The 20741-nt window shown below is 46.1% G+C and overlaps 1 protein-coding gene across 5 annotated transcripts; it reads left to right on the forward strand.

Annotated features, from left to right (window-relative positions):
• The first annotated feature begins 195 nt into the window (after positions 1-195).
• MALT1 (MALT1 paracaspase) lies at positions 196-20425 on the forward strand. 5 transcript variants are annotated; one of them, XM_061355591.1, is made up of 17 exons: positions 196-376; positions 1437-1603; positions 3495-3616; positions 4246-4396; positions 6561-6739; positions 7260-7356; positions 7813-7845; positions 8825-8851; positions 9060-9095; positions 10070-10273; positions 13577-13754; positions 14901-14975; positions 15519-15646; positions 17062-17211; positions 17643-17800; positions 17884-18009; positions 18568-20425. In XM_061355591.1, exons 1-17 carry the CDS (start codon positions 225-227, stop codon positions 19027-19029), a joined length of 2445 nt encoding a protein of 814 aa, XP_061211575.1. In that variant the 5' UTR covers positions 196-224; the 3' UTR covers positions 19030-20425. The 5 variants fall into 5 exon arrangements, with proteins under 5 accessions (XP_061211575.1, XP_061211576.1, XP_061211577.1 ...); XM_061355592.1 differs by having other exon boundaries at positions 9063-9095; XM_061355593.1 differs by lacking the exon at positions 7813-7845.
• The last annotated feature ends 316 nt before the right edge of the window (positions 20426-20741 follow it).

The following is a 20741-nucleotide window of genomic DNA, read 5'->3' on the forward strand; positions in this document are numbered from 1 at the left end:
CCTCGCACGGCCCCGGCCCCCTCGGGGCTCCCCTCGGGAAAGGGCGGGAAGCGGCTCGGCGCGTGCCCCCCCCCCCGGGCTCCCCTCAGGAAAGGGCGGGAAGCGGCTCGGCGCGTGCCCCCCCCGGGCTCCCCTCAGGAAAGGGCGGGAAGCGGCTCGGCGCGTGCCCGCTGCGCGCGGCGGGGCCTTCCGGGCGCGAGGCGGCGGCGGCAGTGGCGGCGGTGATGGCGGAGCCGTCCCGGGGCTCGCTCCCCCTCAGCGGCCTGGCCCCGCCGCTGCTCCGCAGGCTCAGCGAGCTCCTGGACCGAGCGGAGCCCGGCAAGGGCTGGCGGGAGCTGGCGCAGCGGGCGGGGAGCAGCGGCAGGGTCCGGCTGAGGTGAGCGCGGCCTGAGGGGGCCGGGCCGGGCGGGGCGGTGCGGGGATGCCGGGGGGACCCTGCAGGCAGCGGGGCCGTGGCTGAGCTGCGCTTCCCGGTGCCTGTGGGGCTGCGCTCGGGCTCGGAGCGGCGGCTGCTGGCGCGGCTGCCTGAGGCCGTGGTTGTGCGGGCGGTGTGGGCCCTGCAGAGCCCCAGACCTCCGTCCTGGGCAGCGGGAGCATCCCTGAGCGGCGCGGGGCATGCAGGAGATGCGGGGTAAAGGCATGGGAGGTGTTTGCTTGAGCAGATATACACTGTGACCATGTGTGCTTCCTCTGGTACAACTGTGTTTATTAATACAGAGAGGTAGAACCCGAGGGCTCCAGTGTGACCCTCTGTGAGGCCTGGGGCCGTGTGTTCCTGTATTATCTACTGGCATACAGTGAAGTGCCTGATAAGTGGAAATGTCTCATCTCCATGTGGGCCAATACAAGAAACATTGATTAATCTTCAGTGTGGGAATATATAAACTGGCATTCCCTTCTATTCATGTCTTTATTACCTGTGTTATTTTAGTCTGCTCTCATTGAAAGAAGGCTTAACACCCAAATTGCAGACTCTGCGTATTTATACCTGGAGAGGGCCGTGTGGAAGCAGATAACTGCACTCTGTATCAGTTAAGCTGCAGCAGTCGCTTGTTTTAATAACTTCTCTGAAAATCAAAGCTTCCTGGGCTTTCAAGCTGGATTCTGACTCACTCGTTACTGCTTCTGAATTAGGCACATGAGGGTGAAAGGTGCTGCTCTTGCTCTTGTGCTGAGACTGCCAGAAGCGAAAAAGTGAAGATCCCTCAGTACATTGGGTCAGAACTGTTGGGTGCAAGCATCACTTGTAGCACACAGCTCACTGGTACTGCTCTCAGCCTGTGGAGGTGGCGCTCAACTCCCAAAGCTTGCAGGAAATACTGCAGATACCTTCAGACCAACTGGGAATTTCCCACCTGTGGGTTTCACTCTGCTCCTCTGTGAGGAAGCAGCCCTAAGGAGCTCTGTTACGGGTCTTTCTCCCCTTAACTTTGCAGCCCTCTGGATTTGGAGCAGTGTTCCCTCAGAGTGCTGGAGCCAGAAGGAAGTCCCAGTTGGAGTCTCCTCAAGCTCCTGGGAGATCGTGGCTGCACTGTGGTGGAGCTCGTGCAGTTCCTGCAGGCCCTGGAGCACACAGAGGCTCTCCAGTGCCTCAGCCATTCAGGTCAGTTCTGGTCTGTGCTTTCCTGCAGCTGGAAACACTGGAGTATTCCTTCTGGGGACACGGCCTCGGTGCCTTTGTGGCAGAGATGTCTTGTTACCAGCTGTGACGAGCTTTGTTTGCAGCAATACAAAGCATCTCTTGAAGAATCTGCAGCTCCCAGGACCAAGTCCCAGCCCTTGTTTGTCTCTCAGAGCTTAGACACTTTCCTGTCACATTGAATTCACTCCATGGAAAAGCTTCTTCCTATAAAGACATGAAATAGTGGTAATAATCACTTTAAAGCTTCTCCTTTTTGGCAGTGAGAAAGCTGTGGCATCTTGGGTCACCTCTCTGGCCTTTCCTTCCCTTTTTTATCTTGTTGTTTCTTACTGGAAATGAATGAAATAGAGCGAGCTTTCTCCCAGGCTAAGGAGGCAAAAGGGTTACCGTGCAGTTTGTGGTGTTACAGCCTGGCCTTTGTGCCGCCTTCAGGAGTTGTGGTGGTTGAGACGAGAGCAGAGAGGTGCTTTTCCTCTGCAGGCAGGTCTGAGCACTTCAACCTCAATGGGAGTAATTGAGGCTGGGTTTCCAGAGATGGCTGCAGATGTTTACTGGTGTGTGAGCCAAGAACGTAGCAGTTGGATTATAGTGAAGATTAGGAGCTCAGAACTTGAGCTTTGCCTTTTCCAAGGCAAATGAAGAAGTGTTTGTGTATCTGTGTAACCATTCCGAAAATGGAGCCAGGAGGTTTTCTTCCTGAACCATTACGTTGTGTGATGCTTTGCAGGAAGTAGCTGTAGAGTGTTGAATGAATGGGAGGAAGATAAATGAAACTGTGAAGGAACTGTGAATCAGATTCTTAGAACTGGTTTGTAATGCTTCCAAGGAGTGCAGAATCCTGATCCTTCAGGGAACTTGTTTTGCTCGACTGCTTTCCTAGGAGGTGTTAGTTGTGTGGATGACGAGGGATTGAACCGAAGTGGAAGGCTTTGGAAAAAGCAGCTCATCTTTGTTTTTCTGTCCATTCAAATGAATCATTCCTGTTTGTCTTGGCTAATGTTAGGTGATGGTCATGCTCAGAACTGGTGCTTGACACGCTCCCTTTATGAAAACCAGCAGAGGAAGTGTTCAGTGAGGAGCTGAGGTTGTCATCTTCAGGGCTAGGGTATCGAGGAAAGTTGTTTTAGACAGGGAATTTTCAAGCCTTATGGATGCTTTGGAGTAGCTGCCTGTGTGACCGACTTCGGGATAGGATTGTGTGTGGAGAGGTTAGCAGGGCCCATTTCCCTGCTAGACAAAGTGTGTGATTAACAAAGACCGCAGGGGGATCTGCTCAGGTTTCAGCCGTTGATCACATTGTTAGAGTTTCTTTCCTCTGTTAAGAAAATGTCCTCTTCTGATGACCTTGGTTATACCAGGGGATGTGGTTTTGGGTTCTGCTGTAACAAGATCTCTGGGATGGTCGAGGTTAAGAAAATAACTGGAGGATATCAAACCGGTGTCAGAATTTCACTCATGCTCCTTCCTGGCAGTTCAGATCTGAAGTGGAAAGTTTTACCTTGCATGTTGGCAACAGAAAACCCCAGCCTGGTGCTCTGCAGAAGCCAGACACAGCACTGAAAGCAGTGTTTTGGCTAGGAAGGCTGCATGAGGAATAACAGAAACCCATACTGCGTTGTAGTTAAACTCTTACATCCTCAGACTGTGCCTAATCTTAATCTGAAGCCTAACAACTGAATGTCTCAAAGCCATATAACAAATAGGAACTGTATGCATACACACTGCAAACTAATTCTTTTCCAAATCTATTTAAAGACAGCAACTCTTTGCTCAAAGACCAGCTTAAACACAAATTTCAGTAGTGGAATTGTTTTTGTTAATAACCTTCCTGTGTGTAAATTCCTCTTTAAAGCAATAAAGATTGTGGTGCAGCCAGACTCTCAATCAGTGCTCCCTGGGCAGATGGTCAAGCTGTCTTGCTGGGCAACAGGACACCCATTTGTGCATTACCAGTGGTTCAAGCAGGAGAAAGAGGTAATAGTTGATACAGAATACAGGGGGTTTAAGGGTGGAAATAATAGGGAATGATTTGGGTTGATAACTTTTTAAAGACTTACTTGCAATGAGAGGAGATTGCTCTGTATACTAATAAGATAGAAGTGTAAGAAATGCTGCATATGACCCTAGCAATATGTAAAACAATAAGGTGGTTCCTGATGTTCAGACCATCCTTGGAGGCTAATCTTGGAATGTGACAGGAAGTATAGATGTAGTAAAAAACGTTGTCTGTGAAAGAATGTTACAGTTCCCTGATCATACTTGGGTGTATCCTAGGACTAGAGCTGAATGTAACACACACTCGGGTTGGAACGGTGCTTAAGAAATCGTTCCAAGTTATTTGTGGAGAAAGGTAAAAATCCTTGATTTCAGGAGGAGCTTTTCAGCAGGCTTCAAAGCTCAGAAGTGTCTTAAATAGAGGCATCTGCATGGTTCTTGGAAGGAAGCCTGTCTCCAAGCTACTTAAATGCACAGAACAAGACTTCCTCATCCCAAAGTTCCCAGCAAGGAAGGTGCTGCGGCTGGTGCTATGGGCATTGAAATAAGCATTCCAAGTTTGATCCAGGTTTACATTAAATCTCTTCCTTGGTCCTCCTGTACCTCAGGTTCCCAATGGCAATTCTCCAGAGCTGGTTTTTAACCCAGTGAGTGTGAACGACTCCGGCTTCTACATCTGCCGAGTGAACAGTGCGTCCTCCTTCGTGTTCAGTCGCTGGGCACACCTGGAAGTCTGCCATCTCCAGGGAGCACCTGATGGTGAGTGGCCAAAGTCTGTCTAGGACTAGGGTCCCTGTTGCTCCCTTGCACAGATGGGAAAGAGGCCTGATTAAAACCATACGCAGCCTAATGCACTCTTTACAACTTCATATAACCAACCCAGCTAACAGTGAAGGCAGGCCAACAAGTTACTGAAATAAACCTATGAGAGGAAGAAACACTTGAGTTAAACTGAGTCCTTTTGGTGGGAATTGCATTTCATGAGGTTTATCAGTGGTCAGGTGTGTGTAACCTGCCTAAAAAGCCCTAGTAATTGAGCTGCACTGTGTAAGTCCATAGGAATTTATGGCACTGGCTTGAAGACAGGTCTGCTTCCACTGTGGGTTTCCTGGCGTGTGTATTCTTTGTTATTTGCCTTACAGAATGCTCAGGAGTATTGCACAGGCATTGACTCCTGCACTTTATAAACTCCCTCATTAAACAGCCTGGACTTGCTTGCTATTGGCCTGAAGATGCGTGAGCTAGAACTCAACTGCAGTGCCTTCAGGCTGTGAAGAGGGCTTATTTCATCTCTTGTCATGAGTCAAAGGTGTTTTCTGCTTGCATCCCACATAGAAAAATTACTCATGTCAGGAAAAGAGACAGAGAGAACTGTTCTTCTGGTAAAAGATAAAAAGCTATTGCAGTGTCACTTGGGGTGACCTTTTCACATCTTCCCAGTCCCTTATCTGAGCAATGATTTCTTCTGCTTTTCCTGCTTCTACTCCAGGCTCTACTCAGTTAGAAACCTGCAGGTTTAGATGTTGCTGCTTGCACCAGGAAGCTGAGATGAATAACCTTGTAATGACTATTTCCAAAGAACCCCTGAGGAAAACCAGCAGTATATTGTTTCACACGTGTGACAGGAGTTTTGGAGCCTAAAGGGCAGCAGGTATTCACAGCCTAGTGCCTTGCTTTATGTTCCATGACTCTTGGCCAGCCAGGAGCTATAGTGGCAGTGAATTTTACTGTGTTTAGACCTTGGTAATGGGTGAAAGGATGAGCGGCAGGATGGATTGCTCCTTCCTGTAATTTCCCCTCTTGGAGTCCTACCAAGGAGACTTAAAGGGGGGCACGTAGTGAACACTCTCCATCTCCTGGAACATTTGGCCAGGGATTGCTGGTTTTTCAGTTGAACTAGGCAATACTGACAATACCGCTGCTGTAAGTGATGACTAGGTATGAAATCTTCTATTTCAGCTGCTGACTGTCTGTCTTTCCTCTTTTCCCACTCCCTTTTGGTTGCTTGCTTTTTTCAGATACTCTTCTCCTCCTCTTCTTTCATTGCTTTCTGTTCGAGCGCTCAGTCATGCTCCATTCTGCCAAAGCTGTCTTGTGAGCTTGGGATCAGTGAGGCAGCCAGACATGATCCCAAAAGATACGGGGACGAGCTGGCTAGTGTGTGCTGAGAGTGGTACAACAACAGGATGTACCAACAAGGGCCTGTAAATGGCAGGTAAGGGAGACAGAAACCATGTTATCTTTCAATCTCATGTTATCTTTTGCTACCTGTAACTTGTGTTCCTGTCCTTAAAGACTGATGCTGTTTGACTACAACCTCTGAAACACAAGGTTATGATGCACCAAGCATCTCAGCCACTGGTAGAACCAGAGATACTTGGATCACTGCCTCCCTTTATTTCACTGTGCAAAGGGAAATGTCATCACCCTCTGGCTGTCAGTCACGGACAGCTCTGATGACAAAGCATGTGTCTGCACACGTAGTCTAACAGCAGAGATGAGTGACCTTGCAGCTGAGAGAAAAGATCACTGGTGTGACCTCTACAAGTGGGGCTGGGCTTGCTGGAGTGTGTGTCACTTAAACTGATAGGTGGATACCACAGATCTTCTCAGTGCAGCACTCCTCTGTGTGGGGGATGTCCTAAAGATGGATTTGATCATGTGTAGAAGCTGACATCACAGCAGTTGGATGAGTCTTGAGTGCATTTAAGGTGTTCCAAATAGCTTTTGTTCCCCAAGACATTTCTGTTCGGGTCATGGCAGCGGCTGATGTTTTTAGTGTACTCCTCAGGGACAAGCAGGTGAATTTCATTGCTATTAAACCAGCCTGTTGGAGTTACAGGAAGATGTGACCATACATCACCAGTTCTTATTAGCCTGTATGGTGTCTCAGCCTTTCTTCCCTCTCTTTTTGCTTTTTAAGGGAGCTTAACTGGTTTGCCTGGGAACAAGCTGCGCATTTGTGTCCAGCCTCAGGCACAAAGCCTGGCAGTGGGGGATGCTTTGGTGCTGGAGTGCGGAGCTGTTGGAAACCCAATTCCTCAGTACCAGTGGTTCAGAAATGGATTTCCCTTGGCAAATGGGAACAAAAATGTCTATATGGTAAGTTACTAGGGGCCAGCCCTGGGGACTAGTGCATAACCATTTAACTTATCACATAAAGCTTCCTTGAAGAAAACAAGTTAACGCATAGCCTTGGTTACCTGTTATGGGAGTGCTCACTGGAAGCTCTTAGTCCCTTTCCTATCGTGTTCTGAGGCTCTTGGGTGCATGGTTTTAGTCCTGAGCATGTTCCAGGTTGTAGTCGTGGGATATAAGGCTATAGTGTACTTTGGATTGCTGGGACATGACACAGATGAAGTATCAGTAGAGTGAAAGCCCTGCAGAGCACTCTGATTTCTATGAGCTCTTGCATTCAGTGCTTAAGGCATCTCAAGCCACTGAGGTGGATTGCTAGGAGGCATGTGCTGTCCTGCTCACTGGGGAATGAGGGTGTCAGCAGTTTTGGATTAGGTCAGGCTTTGCTTTTAGATTTTACCCTTTCTTGCAAGTGGGATTAAATGAAACTGAGACAGGAATCCTTCTGGGGTCTGGTGGAATGACTGTGACAATGCTTGTGCAGGTCACTTATGTGGATGTGGAGCATCAAGGGACGTACTGGTGTCATGTGTCCAATGACCAGGAAGATGAGGACAGCAACAAGATAGAAGTTGTTATAGGTAAGGAGTTTCTGTGCTTGACACAGGTTACCTGATGTATCAGTTCCTTCCCTAAGCCTATAAACCCTTGTCGGAGGTACAAACTGTGTTACACTGAGTCCTTCAGCAATGAGGACAGGTGAGGTTATTCACAACAAGCAGAACAAGTGAATATAACATGATTTAGTGTGAGAGCGTGCATTTGAAGTAAACCAATGAGGCAAAGATCTGTTTGTGCAGCTTCCAGATCATTCTATTGCATAATCCATAGGAAAAGTTCTTGCATATCCTAAGAAATAGCCTAGTTTAGTACCCCTGAGGCTTAGTAATACTACACGGTATTGTGGTCAGTGCTGCTTGCTGCTGCTATGAAATCAGGCAGACTGCAGAGAAGCTCACAAGTGACTTTCCCCCTTTGTGTGCTCAGTCTCACAACTGAGAGCAATTGTCTTCCAATTTTTCCCCCTTGAACCCAAGGAAGGAAAGCTATGGCAGTGGAGTGCTCAGAAGGTAAATACATCTTCAGTTGTGAATCAGGTGCAAGACTAAATGATGGGGGTGAGGGCATGTTGCTGAAAAGTATGCGTGGGTTAAGAGCTTCAATCTGTTTGAAATCACTAATGTGAGATGCAGTGTTCCTTCTGCATGTGCTTCTCTCTTCTTGCCTTAATACCACGATCTAAAGCACAGGGGATGAAAACCAAGCTGCTTTCTTCTTCTGTAGTATTTCAAGTTGATTTTTGCACTGGGTTTGTGTCCTGTTTCTAGTGATGCGGGAAGATGTTGAGATTTCTTTGGCTGGGCTCAGGAGGCAACATCCTGGCAAGAAAGGCTGAAGGTGTTTAGGAACCTGGATGAGCTTAGAGAGCTGGATAGAGCAGTTCCACCGTCAGCTCTGTCTGTGAGAGCTGTTTCCAGCACCCTTATTGGAACAATTTCTATTTTCCTTTGCACTGCTGCAGTAGGGAGGAAGAATTTAGTGCTGGCACCATCCCTTTGAGCATCTTAAAGCGAGTATTTACATCACAGGGGATCATATATAAAGATATTAGGCTGTGTAGAGCATCCCCCCTGGCCACAGCCTGCCCGTGGTAGCTCAGAGTGTTTAACAATTGTATCTGGAATCTGGGCTTCACAGAGTAAGGTTTCTTGCTTAGGATGTTGCTGTCCTTCACACATCTGTGTGCTCCTGTTTCTTATTCATTCGAGCTGCTTGCATGCCTGGGGACTGAGGCAGAGAATGGGTTTCTCCCTTTTCTGTTGAGATCTACTGTATTCAAATGCTGTGTAGAGTTTAGTATATTGATGGAGGGCTTTCTCTTCTCTGCATGTGGAATAATCATATGAAAGCTTTAGATTTGCAGAAGTGCAAAGCCAGAAGTATTTTTAGAAAGGTACTTTGGCTTCTGTTAATAATCCCTTGTATTTTTATTAATGAAATGATTGGTTCTCCTTGTTTAACTGATGTTACTGGTGTGTTTCTTCACAGAAGACCTCAGTGATCTTCAGAAACCAGGTGAGTGATAAGCTTGGAACAGAGAGTGAAGGAAACCAGGTAAAACTCCACCAAAACAAAAAGCAAGAGCATTTTCTTGTCTTAAACCAGTAATATATGAGGCGTAGCAGCGCCAATAGCCTGTGGCTGTACAGGCCATGCAGTTCATTTCTGACACTCCAGCTATGACTGTAGTTACTGATGATCTGCTCTTCCCATCTCTTTCAAGCAGAGCTGCAAGAACAGGCAGATCACAGACCAGTTGGTAAGTAGTTTGTAGCTGTAATGAACATACACGTTTCACATCTAGGAAATAGCTTTTGCTTCAGAACATGGCTTTTCCTGCCACTGCTAGTGAAATAATTGTGAATAGCACATAAATAGCTGCAGGGAGAGAGACTTCTGTGTATTTTTATAGCCTTTTCTAATGCTTGCATGCCCTTTCAGGAGTAAAATGTGGTGAGGGCACCAGTATTTTTAGTGACTCGGTGGAGCGTCTACAACTTCTGATCTGTTGCAGTTTACTGTTTCAGATTCCTCTGGCCAGGGCCTTAGCCAGCATGTTCCTCCCTTACTTTGAATACTTGGACAGTTGGAGGTAGTGGTATTGGGGTGGCTTGGGAGGCAGTCTGCTGAGGGGATGTGTTGCTGCAAGCTCAGCTCTTCCTCACCATGGATGCTTTGATGCTGAGCTGAAGCTCATAAAGATAGATGGGTAACATATGTATGGTGGGAAGAATAGCTGCTGGGGGTTTTAATTGAATTCTTGCATGGTGTGCTCAGGCATGTTGTCCTGGATGCTGATCCAGGTGGAGAGGCTGCTGGCCTCTGTCAGAACTGTACCCTTTTCATGTTCCTCAGTGTGAGAGGAGTGTAAGTGGAAAGAAGCCTTAACAGGGAAAAGACTTTTTACTTGTGACCTGTAAAAGTTTCTACCTAATTGTACCGTGTTTGAGAGAGATGGGACATGAAGATGGAGATGTTAAAGTGATGCTTTGTGTGTGATGGGTTCTTGTCTGTGTTTAAGAAGCAGAAGAAAATGTGAGGGTTTGGGGAAGGTTTAGTGGCCATGAGAACTTTCATGTGTATGAAATGTCTTCTTGTGGGGGGGAATTCAGGAGCTGTGCTTTAAAATCATATAAAATGATTGTGTCTGAATTGAGCAACTTCAGTTTAAAGGAGTTGAACCCATGGAATATATAAACCTGATGTGGTTTTGGTTTTGGTTTCTCTCTACAGCAACAGACAAAGTAGCCCTGTTAATAGGGAATATGAGCTACTGGAACCATCCCCAGCTCAAGGCTCCCATGGTGGATGTCTATGAACTGACCAACTTGCTGAGGCAGCTGGATTTCAAAGTTGTTTCCTTGCTGGATCTCACTGAGCCCGAGATGAGAAATGCAGTGGATGAGTTTCTGCTCCTCTTGGACAAAGGAGTGTATGGTAAGAACACGTGATACCCCTCAGAAGCAGGTCAGGTTTGGGATGCACCAAGTACACACACATCTGGTGTGTACCTCTGCCAGCTCACTATAAGTGACAGCAAAACAGACTTCATGATAAATAGCATGTATGTAGAATAGGAAAAGTAAGTTAAAAACACCCACCAGCATGCCCTTTGACTGTACTGGTGTATTATGGAAACAAGCTAGTAGTAGAGTGATTGTACACTGCAGTTACACGGTTTTCAAGACTAGGTGTAGTCCTGGGCAGCAGTCCTTGCTGCTTATAGGAGAGCTTTTCAGTATCATCTTCCTCCTTGTCCTCCTCCCTTGCCATGCCTGCAGATGATGATTTGGGTAGGGCTGACTAATTCCTTGGCATCCTTGGATTGCTGGGTTACTTTTCTGGTGAGGAACAGCACGGAATATACAGAATATGTTCTGGGCTGGCTGGTGGCACTCATCCCCTGCCATTCTGCTGGAATACCTGCAGAACGCTCTTTCCTTCTGGATTTCTTCTCTTTGGGAAGTGCTGCTCTGCTCTCAGTCCTCGCTCTGTAAAGAACAGAGGCAGAAGGAGGCTTTTCCTTGCCTTTACAGTGAGCTGCACTCTGATACCAGGTGTGTTGGGGGAGGAGAACAGGACATCTTTTAACCCTCTTCCTTTGTGCCAAGGTTTGAGGTTAATCCATACTGTGATTCCAGCCTGGCAAGCACAGACTGATCCATAATGCCCTTGACAGGGAGTTGTGCAAACCTGGATTTCTGCTTCACAGAGCAAACTGAGACGAAATTTGTTTATGTAAATGATGGTGTAGTTCCTGTAAGTTGTGGCTGTGCACTTTAAAGAAGTAGAATAAACCAGAGAAGAACTCACATTATCCCTTACAGACTATTTGAGAGTCAAAGCACAGGACAGAGCTTGTGGGGTTGATGCTCAGAGCAGAAACCTTCATGTCTTGCTTGGAAAGGCCTTGAACGACCTGGCTTGGCGTGCAAGGGAAGTTCTGGTGTGGGCTTTGAGGAGGGTGCTGCTGGCTGCCACTGGTTGGTCCTTAAGTTCCATAAATGCCACCTGAAACGATGTAGAACAGAGACCCCAAAGTTGTGCCACTTGTCCTGTTTCAACAGCACAGTTCCTGCAGCAGTGCCCTCCCCAGACAACACGAGTTGATTCTGTTTGGGACCACAAGGTCAGATCGTTTCTCAGTGAGCCTTTCTCCCTGCAGTGTTACCTGATGCTCTCTGCTGAGCAGAACTGCCTGAGCTGACATTTGGGTATTTATGTCAGAGCCAAAACTCGCACGACACGAAGGCTAAGTAGGGCAGTGAGGTTTAGCAGGCTCTCTGATAGCCGTTGTCTCTCTCTGTGCCCTGGCAAGAGGTGTGCTTAACACTGGGGTGAGCTTTAGGGTCTTGCACCTTCTCAGTTGTTTTCTGTAACAACTGTTGTCTCTAATGGACATGAGTTTAGTACCGACAGGCTTTAAGAGTTTCTCACCAGCCCCATAGCAAAGCTCTTCTAAGGCTTATGTTTGCAGAGGTGTTTTTCCAGCAGGCTGGCATTTCTGGAAGGTAAGGAGAACACTCTTTGAGTAGTGTTTTCAGTGTAAATGGTCTTTGTTCTTCCTGGATATTAATGGCTTCAGGCGTGTAAAAGATGCTGTCGGTGCACAAATAGATGATGATTTATTGCTTTTTTAGTGGGCACAGCTCCAAATAGAAGAGGCATAGTAGCTACTTCTATTTAGTGCCTATTACACATATTCCTGATGCTTGATATGACATTGTAATTCCTGCTAACTGCCAGGAAAGTGGCATTTCAGATAAGAAGTGTTCCAGAAGAGACAAAGTGATGATGGTTTTCACCCCTGATGTCTTAGTTTATGTTGCTCTAAAGGTAGAGAGCAATAAATATTGTATTCCACAAAGGGTAAAAGCACAGACCCATCTATTTAAGGGCTAAAAATAGCTGTTGGGCTGCTTTCTTTAAGAGAGAGGCAGATACCACTTAGATGCTGACGTCTGTGAGGAACTTGAGCCTGCTTAAAATCGTGGTGTCGAAGTGTCTAATGAGTTCCTCCAAACATGTTTACTGCGCTTGCCTTGGGTATGCAGAGATTTATTTCTGATCTTGAGCTCAGCAGCTTAACTGTTGCAGGTACTCATCAGATAAGCCCAGCACAGTCACCTGCCAAGGATATGGAAGAAGTGTGGTGGCTAGTTCTGAGCTATTTCTGTTCATTGAGGAAATACTCATGACTTATATTAGAGGCTTATTTTCTTCAGTCAGTCCAATCACTAATCTAACATAAACCTGATCTGTAGAATCTCAAATACAACCTTGATTTGGGTCCAGATCCAAACTCTGTGGAAATCACATTTGTTTCTTTTTAACTTAGGACCTGACATCCCTCATGCACTTGATGCTTAACTTCATTTTTTAACTCTCTTGAACTTATTTAGTCTCAGGTAACCATTAGAACCTTGTAAATAGCCCAATAGTTCCTTTATTTGTTCAGGTTATTCACAGACTCAGACTGGTTTGGGTTGGAAGGGACCTTAAAGCTCATCCAGTTCCAATAGGGACACCTTCCGCTAGACCAGGTTGTTCCAAGCCCCATCCAGCCTTGAACACCTCCAGGTAATGATACACTTTCAATTCTGTGCCCTTTAAAAACCTGACTTTTAACTGAATAAAGCTGTTGCCATTTCCCAAGCCTCTAGTAGCTGGATTGAGGCTCTTTGTTCAAATGAAGCCTTACATCCCACCACTTCTCTTGCATGGACTTGCTGCCCGTTTGTCTTGTCTGTGCCTGTTTCCCATAAACAGGAATTCAGCCCTGTTGATTGAATGGAGCAGTTTGCAAGGTCCTGGCATAGTTGCTGGTGACTTGAGGGCTTAAGTAATAGTAAAAGTAAAGTGAAGAATTTAAGTGAAGTAAAAGAGAACCAAAGGCTTGGTCTGAAGAGCTGTAGTTCTGGTTTGGTTTCCTTTACAAAGCACAGGGCTGAATACTCAGGTTGTGTAGGAACATATGTACTGATGGCAGTATCTAATTTATCCTATTGCATGAGGTTTTTGCTTGATATCTTTTAATTTGTTGTATCTTTGTGTTGCAAAGTTGATGTTAATGTGGTTCCCCTTCCTTCCTGTATTAACAAAGGCATTAAACACCCTGCTTGGAGTAGCTTGAATGAAGTTAATCTCCCTCAGACACATATGCATGAAGCGTTTGACATGCTAAAATGTTCAGTGTACTCTTGAGCTGTGTTTTTAGTCATGTGTGTTTTGAACTCTCAGGTCTGTTATACTATGCTGGCCATGGCTATGAAAACTATGGGAACAGCTTCATGGTTCCTATTGATGCTCCAAATCCCTATCGCTCTGCCAACTGCCTGTGTGTGCAGAACATCCTCAAACGGATGCAGGAGAAGGAGACAGGACTGAATGTGTTCCTGCTGGATATGTGTCGGAAAAGGTACAGTCCCATCATACAGGAATAGTGAGGACTGACACTGGGTGCTCGAGGGATGGTTTTGCCTCATGATAGCGTGTAATGACTGTAGTTTGGGAACCAACTGTGAAGCTCAGTTTGTTCACTGCAGCAGCACGTTAAAACCAAGTGTTCTTAAAGTCAGTGGGATTCATTCATAAGCTTATTTTGCCTTTGGCCTTGGATGGAAACGTGAAGCTGGTGATTAGGCTTCGTTTCCATGGGTAGACACTTGCTTCTTGATCTGAAGGACATTTATTTCATCTTCTTTTTTTGTTGTTCTTCAGAGGTCAGAAAGCATCAGTCTTATCTAATAAAACTGAGATCATAGAATCAGGCATCTTGAAGAAGAATCACACTGTCCCGTTGCATCATTAACCATCTTCATCATTACAGGGAGGAAGGAGAATCCGTATCATCAAAGGCACATCAGTTTGACAGAAGGGCTCGAATGAAGCGCTTATTTTTAGATCTCTTCAGAGGCATTGATTCTGTGCCCTGGTTTTATGCTGGGGATGCTGTATCTTTCTTTAGAGCTTCAAACCCAACTGGGTCATTGGATTTTTCTAAACAAAGCACTGTTTTCTTTCCAGCTGAAGAAACTACTTCAGCTTGCACTCGAAATCACTCTTCACTCAGCACTTCTGCAGATTGGTCCCTGAGGAATGTTTAGCAAGAGGAAATTGCTGCAGCCTTAATGTTTTAATGTTTCAAACTTCATTGCTAATGAAAAGCCAATGGCCCAATTCAGCTTCCCAGTCTGCTGTGAAAGTATGGCTACATAAGCCTTATGTTATGCTGTGTTTGTGGGGGGAAAACCCCAAAACCCAAATAAAATCAAGACCTCCTATAGGTTTTGTTACACCCTAAGCTGTCTGGTTATCAGAAATCACTTTTGAAGCCATTGTAGCCAAACTCAATTGGTTAGTGCAGCCTGCCCTCATCTGGGTAGTGTGTGATACCTGACTGTGTCTGCACATTGTCTCCATGAAGATCTCTGTGTGTGAGCAGTCAGGATTCACTGCAGAACTGTAGGTGAGGAAGAGCAGTACTGTTCTGAACTCTGCTGGTTGGTGTTTGAATAACTGCAGGTTGCTGCATTCTGTTTCCCTGTCTTGCCATTTCTTGCAGAAATGAATACGACGACACGATTCTCATCCTGGATGCCCTGAAGGTTACAGCCAACATTGTCTTTGGATATGCCACGTAAGGAAATCTTTCTCCTGCTATGCCACAGGGGTTTGAAGCCAGAAGTGATTGTACAGCTAATCTGTCACAAGAAAACACTAACTCTGGTGTTAAAGACCACTCCTTTGTATCCCAGCTGTGACTTTGTCTTTCCTTCTCTCTTTGAATCATTCCACAGTCTAACTGACTGTGGAAATGCATATGCAATGATTCCCAGTGTTCCCATGCAGATCCAGGGTGACACCAGTACGTTCAGCAAACCAGGAACAGCTGGGCAGGCTTCCTGATCTTTTGCTCATGGTTACTTGTAGGAGTTCTCTACTCTTCTGAGTAGTTTGACATCAGCTCTGGTCTGTGGTCTGATTGTAAGTGAATTCTCCTCACGATGTGTTGCTTGCAAATGGACGTGCAGAGCAGGCTGGCCTTAGACACAACCTGGGTTTCAAGCTGGGGGGTTTCTTTCCCCCATTCCCAACATAACTACTCCTGTAGCCCTCATATTGACCTTACTCATGCAGATGTTGCAGGGTTCTCCCTTGTCTGACACTGCTGATCTCACAGGTGCCAGGGAGCAGAAGCTTTTGAAATCCAGCAGTCAGGGTTGGCCAATGGGATCTTCATGAAGTTCCTGAAGGATCGCTTGTTGGAAGACAAGAAGATTACTGTGCTGCTCGATGAGGTGGCAGAAGGTGAGCTCCAGCTTCCTGCACTCTTCTCAGCCTGCATTTACTACCAGCTTCCGTGCTTAAGTGTCTGCTTTAAGCTCTTTCGTTAAAACAGCAGCTTTTATCAAGAAGCAAGCGCTGCTGGGCAGCACATTAACAAAGATCATGATATTGTAAAGGGATTTGAGCTTCTTTAATACTGATCAATTTTATCCTCTGCTTTTTAGTGAACCTTCTTTGTCCTGAGTGTCCTTCTGCATTTAGATTTAAATTGCCCATCCATAAAAATCACTCTTTTAGTGTCCAGTCACTTCCATTTCATTTAAACAACTGAATCCTACCTACCAAAGAGTGCTGTAGTGATGATAATCAAAGGTACAAGTGCACTATAAAGGGCAATGTACTGTTTTAATATGCCTGCTTCAGTAATTGTCTTGTATAGCTGATGGGAGAAGTGCTGAGGTGAAAACTGGTGAGGGGAGATGTATTGCTTCTGTGCAAACCTATGCTCAAAGCATGGAATAGCTGCAGCATTAACAAAGAGCTGTGTGTGTCAGGTTCTGTTCTTTGTGGGTGATGTTCTGCTGTGGTTTCCCTGCAATCCCATCATTTTAGCATCAGCAGTAAATGTATATACTACATCCTTAGGTTTTATCCCACATTCATTCTCCTTGTCAGCCTATTCAAAGCAGGAGTAAAATCAGCTGCCTCTTGCTTTGTCCATACTGCCAGGCTAATGTCACATGCTGGAGATGTTCTGTGTGACCTATTGCTTATCTCATCCCTGAACTCAGAGTGGAAAGACAGATTTATCTGTCAGGCAGTGTGACAACCCCTGCTGTCACTATTACCAGATACTGGGTGTTGGGAGTGTGCTGATGCCATTTGAAAACGCTCCAGAGGAGTGTTCACAGTCCTCACAGTGTTCCACGTAAAGAGCCTTCATGTGAATGGTCAGTGCTTGCTGGCAGTGCTGTTCTTGCTAGGTGCCTTTGGCACAAGCATCATCAGTGGTGATGTTAAATAACCGATATTGACCCCTAAATCATAGAATGGGTTGGGAGGGACCTTAAAGACCATCTGGTTCCACCCTCCAAAAATACCCTGCTTGCCTCCAGATCTTTAGAAAGCCTCTCCAATGGGTTTATTCACATGCTTGAAATGAGTCACTTCAACTGGGACCTTACTGAATCAGAGCTGGGATACCGCTGGGGCTGGTGTTGAAGAACATGTGAGCACATTGAGTAGGACACATACAAATCCTCTGCAGGCACCTGGCACGCTGCTTTATCCTGAAGTGATGAATAGCTGAGCAATGAATGCTTCTAAAACGACATGTTTTTATGGATGTGCTGACACTGGCATAACCACAGCAGTGTGTTCAATTCAGTTAGAGTTTCAGCAGTGTTCATTTTGAAACTATGTGCATCTCATTTTAGATATGGGCAAGTGTCACCTTACCAAAGGCAAGCAGGCTCTGGAGATCCGCAGCAGCCTTTCTGAGAAGAGGGCACTGACTGATCCCATCCAACAGACTGGATCTTCTGCAGAGACCCAGGCACGGAACCTCCAGTGGGCCAAAGCTCATGGTATGGGACAGTCTGCTCTTGGGTAATGGTGGGAAGAATAAGAGGAAGAGAGACGTGTATGATGTCTCCTCCTGGGATGATCTCCCAGTAGTCTCTTTGTGAACTGGTGATGGAGGCAGCATCTATCACAGATGGAGGTTTTCATTTGTGGTGTCAGCCCTTCTGTGTTACATGACGAATGCAAAGTGAAGATTACCAAGACATAATGTTGTGGTTTGTTTTAAGCCATGCATAGGAATTTGGGAAGAGAATAACCTTTATGTTTGTATAAAGGTATGTCTATGATGAGGCAGCTCTCTGATGAAGGTGAGGCAGCTCTCTGGCAGTGTCTGTAGTGACAGGTAGAGGAAGGCGGCAAGAGGAGGTCCACGCTTTGAAACCCATCATAAATAGAAAACACCCAGGTTAAGTTTTGTGTTACTTACTTGCAGAGCTTCCAGAAAGCATGTACCTGGAATTCAAGTGTGGAGTTCAGATCCAGCTGGGGTTTGCAGCCGAGTTTTCCAACGTCATGATCATCTACACACGGATAGTAAAGCAGCCACCTGAGATAGTGGTGTGCAGAGCCTACGTTACAGACTTTGCACTAGTAAGTGCTCCCTCTTGCTGTCTCGGTGATCTCCCTCCCTTGGTTTGTCCATGTCAAACTGCATCTTTTCTTCCCTGCGAAAGGACCTGGATGTGGATCCTAAAGAGGCCAACAGAGGAACTCCGGAGGAAACTGGAAGCTATTTAGTCTCCAAGGACCTTCCCAAGCACTGCCTCTACACCAGGCTAAGCTCACTGCAGAAACTAAGGGTTAGTATAGATTGTTCATCAATGCCTGTGCAATCCTGACACTGTTGTGCAAAGCACTTTGTATTTCCTAGGCCTATACTTTGGCAAGGTGATCAGTTTTGTGAGGATCACCTGTTGCCCTCTGTGGGGATGTTACTGTGCCCTGTAGTATATAGTATGATCTGAAGCAGAGCAGCATCTTACATGTCATTAGTAGGAGGTGAATATGTTACATATCATCTCCTTCCATTACAGCTTGTGCTCTTGGGCATGAGGTTCTCAGGACACTGTGGCACTGTTGAGTTTATCTCTGTGTCATGATCACCTTTGCTGGACATCACTTGGTATTTCACTGCCAGTGCTTTTGGCAGCTGGTGTAATCAAAGTGCCTCTATAAATAAACCCTACCAGGTGAGCCAAAACCCCAGAGAGGTCCTCAGTAAGCAAGACTTGCCCAATACATGTCTTTAGCTCCTACAGAGGTTAGTCTTCTTCTGCGAAGACTGTGCTGCTCTGTTTCCTGTGTTGTCTCTCTGGGGAAGAAGTGTCACTTTTTCTTCCCTCCTTCCTCTTTTGCAGGAGCACTTGATCTTCACCGTTTGCCTGCACTATGAGTACCCAGGAACAGAATATACAATGGATGAAAGAAAGGAAGTTAATGTTGGGAAGCCCCTTATTGCTAAACTGGGCCTTCATTATGGATTCAAAACCAACAACTGCCTCCAGACCTGTTGCCTGGCCAATAATTGTTTTCCTAATCACATGGCATCGAGTCCAGTGGCAACCGAATACTTCCTCCCTAGTCACTGCCAGCCAAATTCCTGCCCAGGCGTTTACCTTCCAAACCAGGTTTGCTCAGACAGCATCAGGCAACCAGAGGCGTGTTCCTGCAATGGGATATTAGCTTCAAGGCATGAAGTAGGGAACTACCAACCCCCTGTGGAAGAGAGTAATGTACCAGTAGAGACCACTGATGATACTGTTGAACTGGAATTCCTTCTCTCTGACAAGCTCAGGTTCTCTAAGCAGCAGTATCTGTGATGTGACATGGAAAATGAATTTCCGTGTCTTCTGAGATATAACATGACTAAAAACTCCATTAGCCCCAGAATGATAAACATGCCTTTCTCCTTTCAGCCTCAGTCGTTCAGTGTCATGGATTTCTTCTTACGTCCTGCACTCAAGTAAGATTTTATGTGTTCATACGTGTTGTAGCAGCCTCCTGTTGCATATATGACACGTAGTGTAAATGGACTGAGCAGAGGGGGCTTTTACAGAGGTTGAAGATATCATGGTTTAATATTCCAGTGTTAAGAATATGTCTCCTTCAAGCCTCAGTTTCTTTCCTTCCTCCTGTACGTATTAGGATCAGTCACTGACATTCCAGTCCCCTGGGGGCAGCTCACAGTCAGCTTTGCCTGCATTCTCCTCTCCCATGGTCAGAGGTCCAGAGTGGCAGCAGCTGACAGATGGATGAAGAGCTGTGCAAGGAAAACCAAACCTGAGCTGAGTTGCTTCTTGTCTTTTAGAGAACTACAGTGGTCAGAGGGAACAAAGTCCCAGGCTCATGGTGTGGTGGATTGTTCTTGGTAGGATAATCTGTCCCGTAGGTAAGACACTGAAGATTTTACTGCTCTGAGTTCTGGAAAAGTGGTTTTTAAGGTTTTGGAAGAACACTAAGTGGAGATGTGAGGAAAAGGGCCTGTTGACAGCACGTGAAGTATTGGATAGGTAGCCACACAGCAAGGCGTGAGGAAGGCTGAAAGTGAATAGGCCAGGTGAGTGGAAACTGGGGTTCTCCAGGGCTGGTGCTCCTGGACACAGCCCTTGCCTTTCTGTGGTGACTTTAAAGCTGACAACAAACCCTGCTCAGAAGGTCCAGGCACCTCCAGAGGAAGCTGATCCTCTATGGAAAGACTTCCATACGGTGCTTTGGTGCTTTGATGAACAAGGGCAACAGATAGACCCAGGGTGGGCTGGCTGCCAGGCTCTTTACCTGCTCCAGAGTCTATTGATCTCTGTCACTTCTGCTCAACCAAACTGCTTTACATACCCAGGTTGCACGGTTTGGTCAGAACAGACACGTTAGGGTTGTTAATGTTTGCATCATTACCTAGATGTGTTCATCGTCAGGCTGAAGGTGGATTTAGGTACATGGATATTAATGTAGTTACCTCCAGAGGGACAGCAATGCTTAAGTAACCTGCAAAGGAGCTGGAGTTTGATTGTCTCCTTGCTCCTGGAGGGTACCACATAGTGAAGTATTTATTGATGACTGAAAGGTACCTGTGTGTGCATTAACTGTCCTGTGACTCACCACCGGTAAGTTACAGCTTGGCCCATGGTCTGGTACTGTAATGGTTAGCTACTACTTTGTCACAGTTCCCTGTTTTGTATAAAAGCTCATTGTGTAATAAACTGTTGTCCACAAAACAGTCTATCTGTGCATGTGTGGTTGCTACATTCTTGTTGCTATATTCTTCTACTCCTCCCAGTACATAAAGCCCCAAACTTGATTAAAACAAAGCATAGAAGGGGAAATCTGAATCATGAGCTTCAGCTCAAGTCAAATACACCTTCACCCTGGGCCCATGCAGGTGTCTCAGCTATGCACTTCAAAGGTTTTATTTAACCCTTTTATATACCTTCTAGCTCTGCTACCCCAACCGTGCTGCTGCCTGAACACAGGGGATCCTCTCCATCACCTCATGGAGATAGCCAAAGGAGGCTCTATTTCCAGTTTCCTTGGGAAA

The sequence above is a fragment of the Neopsephotus bourkii genome, unplaced genomic scaffold, assembly GCF_033783945.1.
Source record: "Neopsephotus bourkii isolate Nb327-2 ecotype Australia unplaced genomic scaffold, CSIRO-AGI_Nbou_v1 NB_809, whole genome shotgun sequence".
Taxonomy (NCBI): domain Eukaryota; kingdom Metazoa; phylum Chordata; class Aves; order Psittaciformes; family Psittacidae; genus Neopsephotus; species Neopsephotus bourkii.

What these genes read in the sequence shown, in the direction of transcription:
- MALT1 (XM_061355591.1), top strand. Translation starts at nt 225, where the DNA reads ATGGCGGAGCCGTCCCGGGGCTCGCTCCCCCTCAGCGGCCTGGCCCCG. An exon ending in CTGGATATGTGTCGGAAAAG is followed by an intron (nt 13,755 to 14,900) that starts GTACAGTCCCAT and finishes CATTTCTTGCAG; the next exon opens with AAATGAATACGACGACACGA. An exon ending in ATTGTCTTTGGATATGCCAC is followed by an intron (nt 14,976 to 15,518) that starts GTAAGGAAATCT and finishes CTGATCTCACAG; the next exon opens with GTGCCAGGGAGCAGAAGCTT.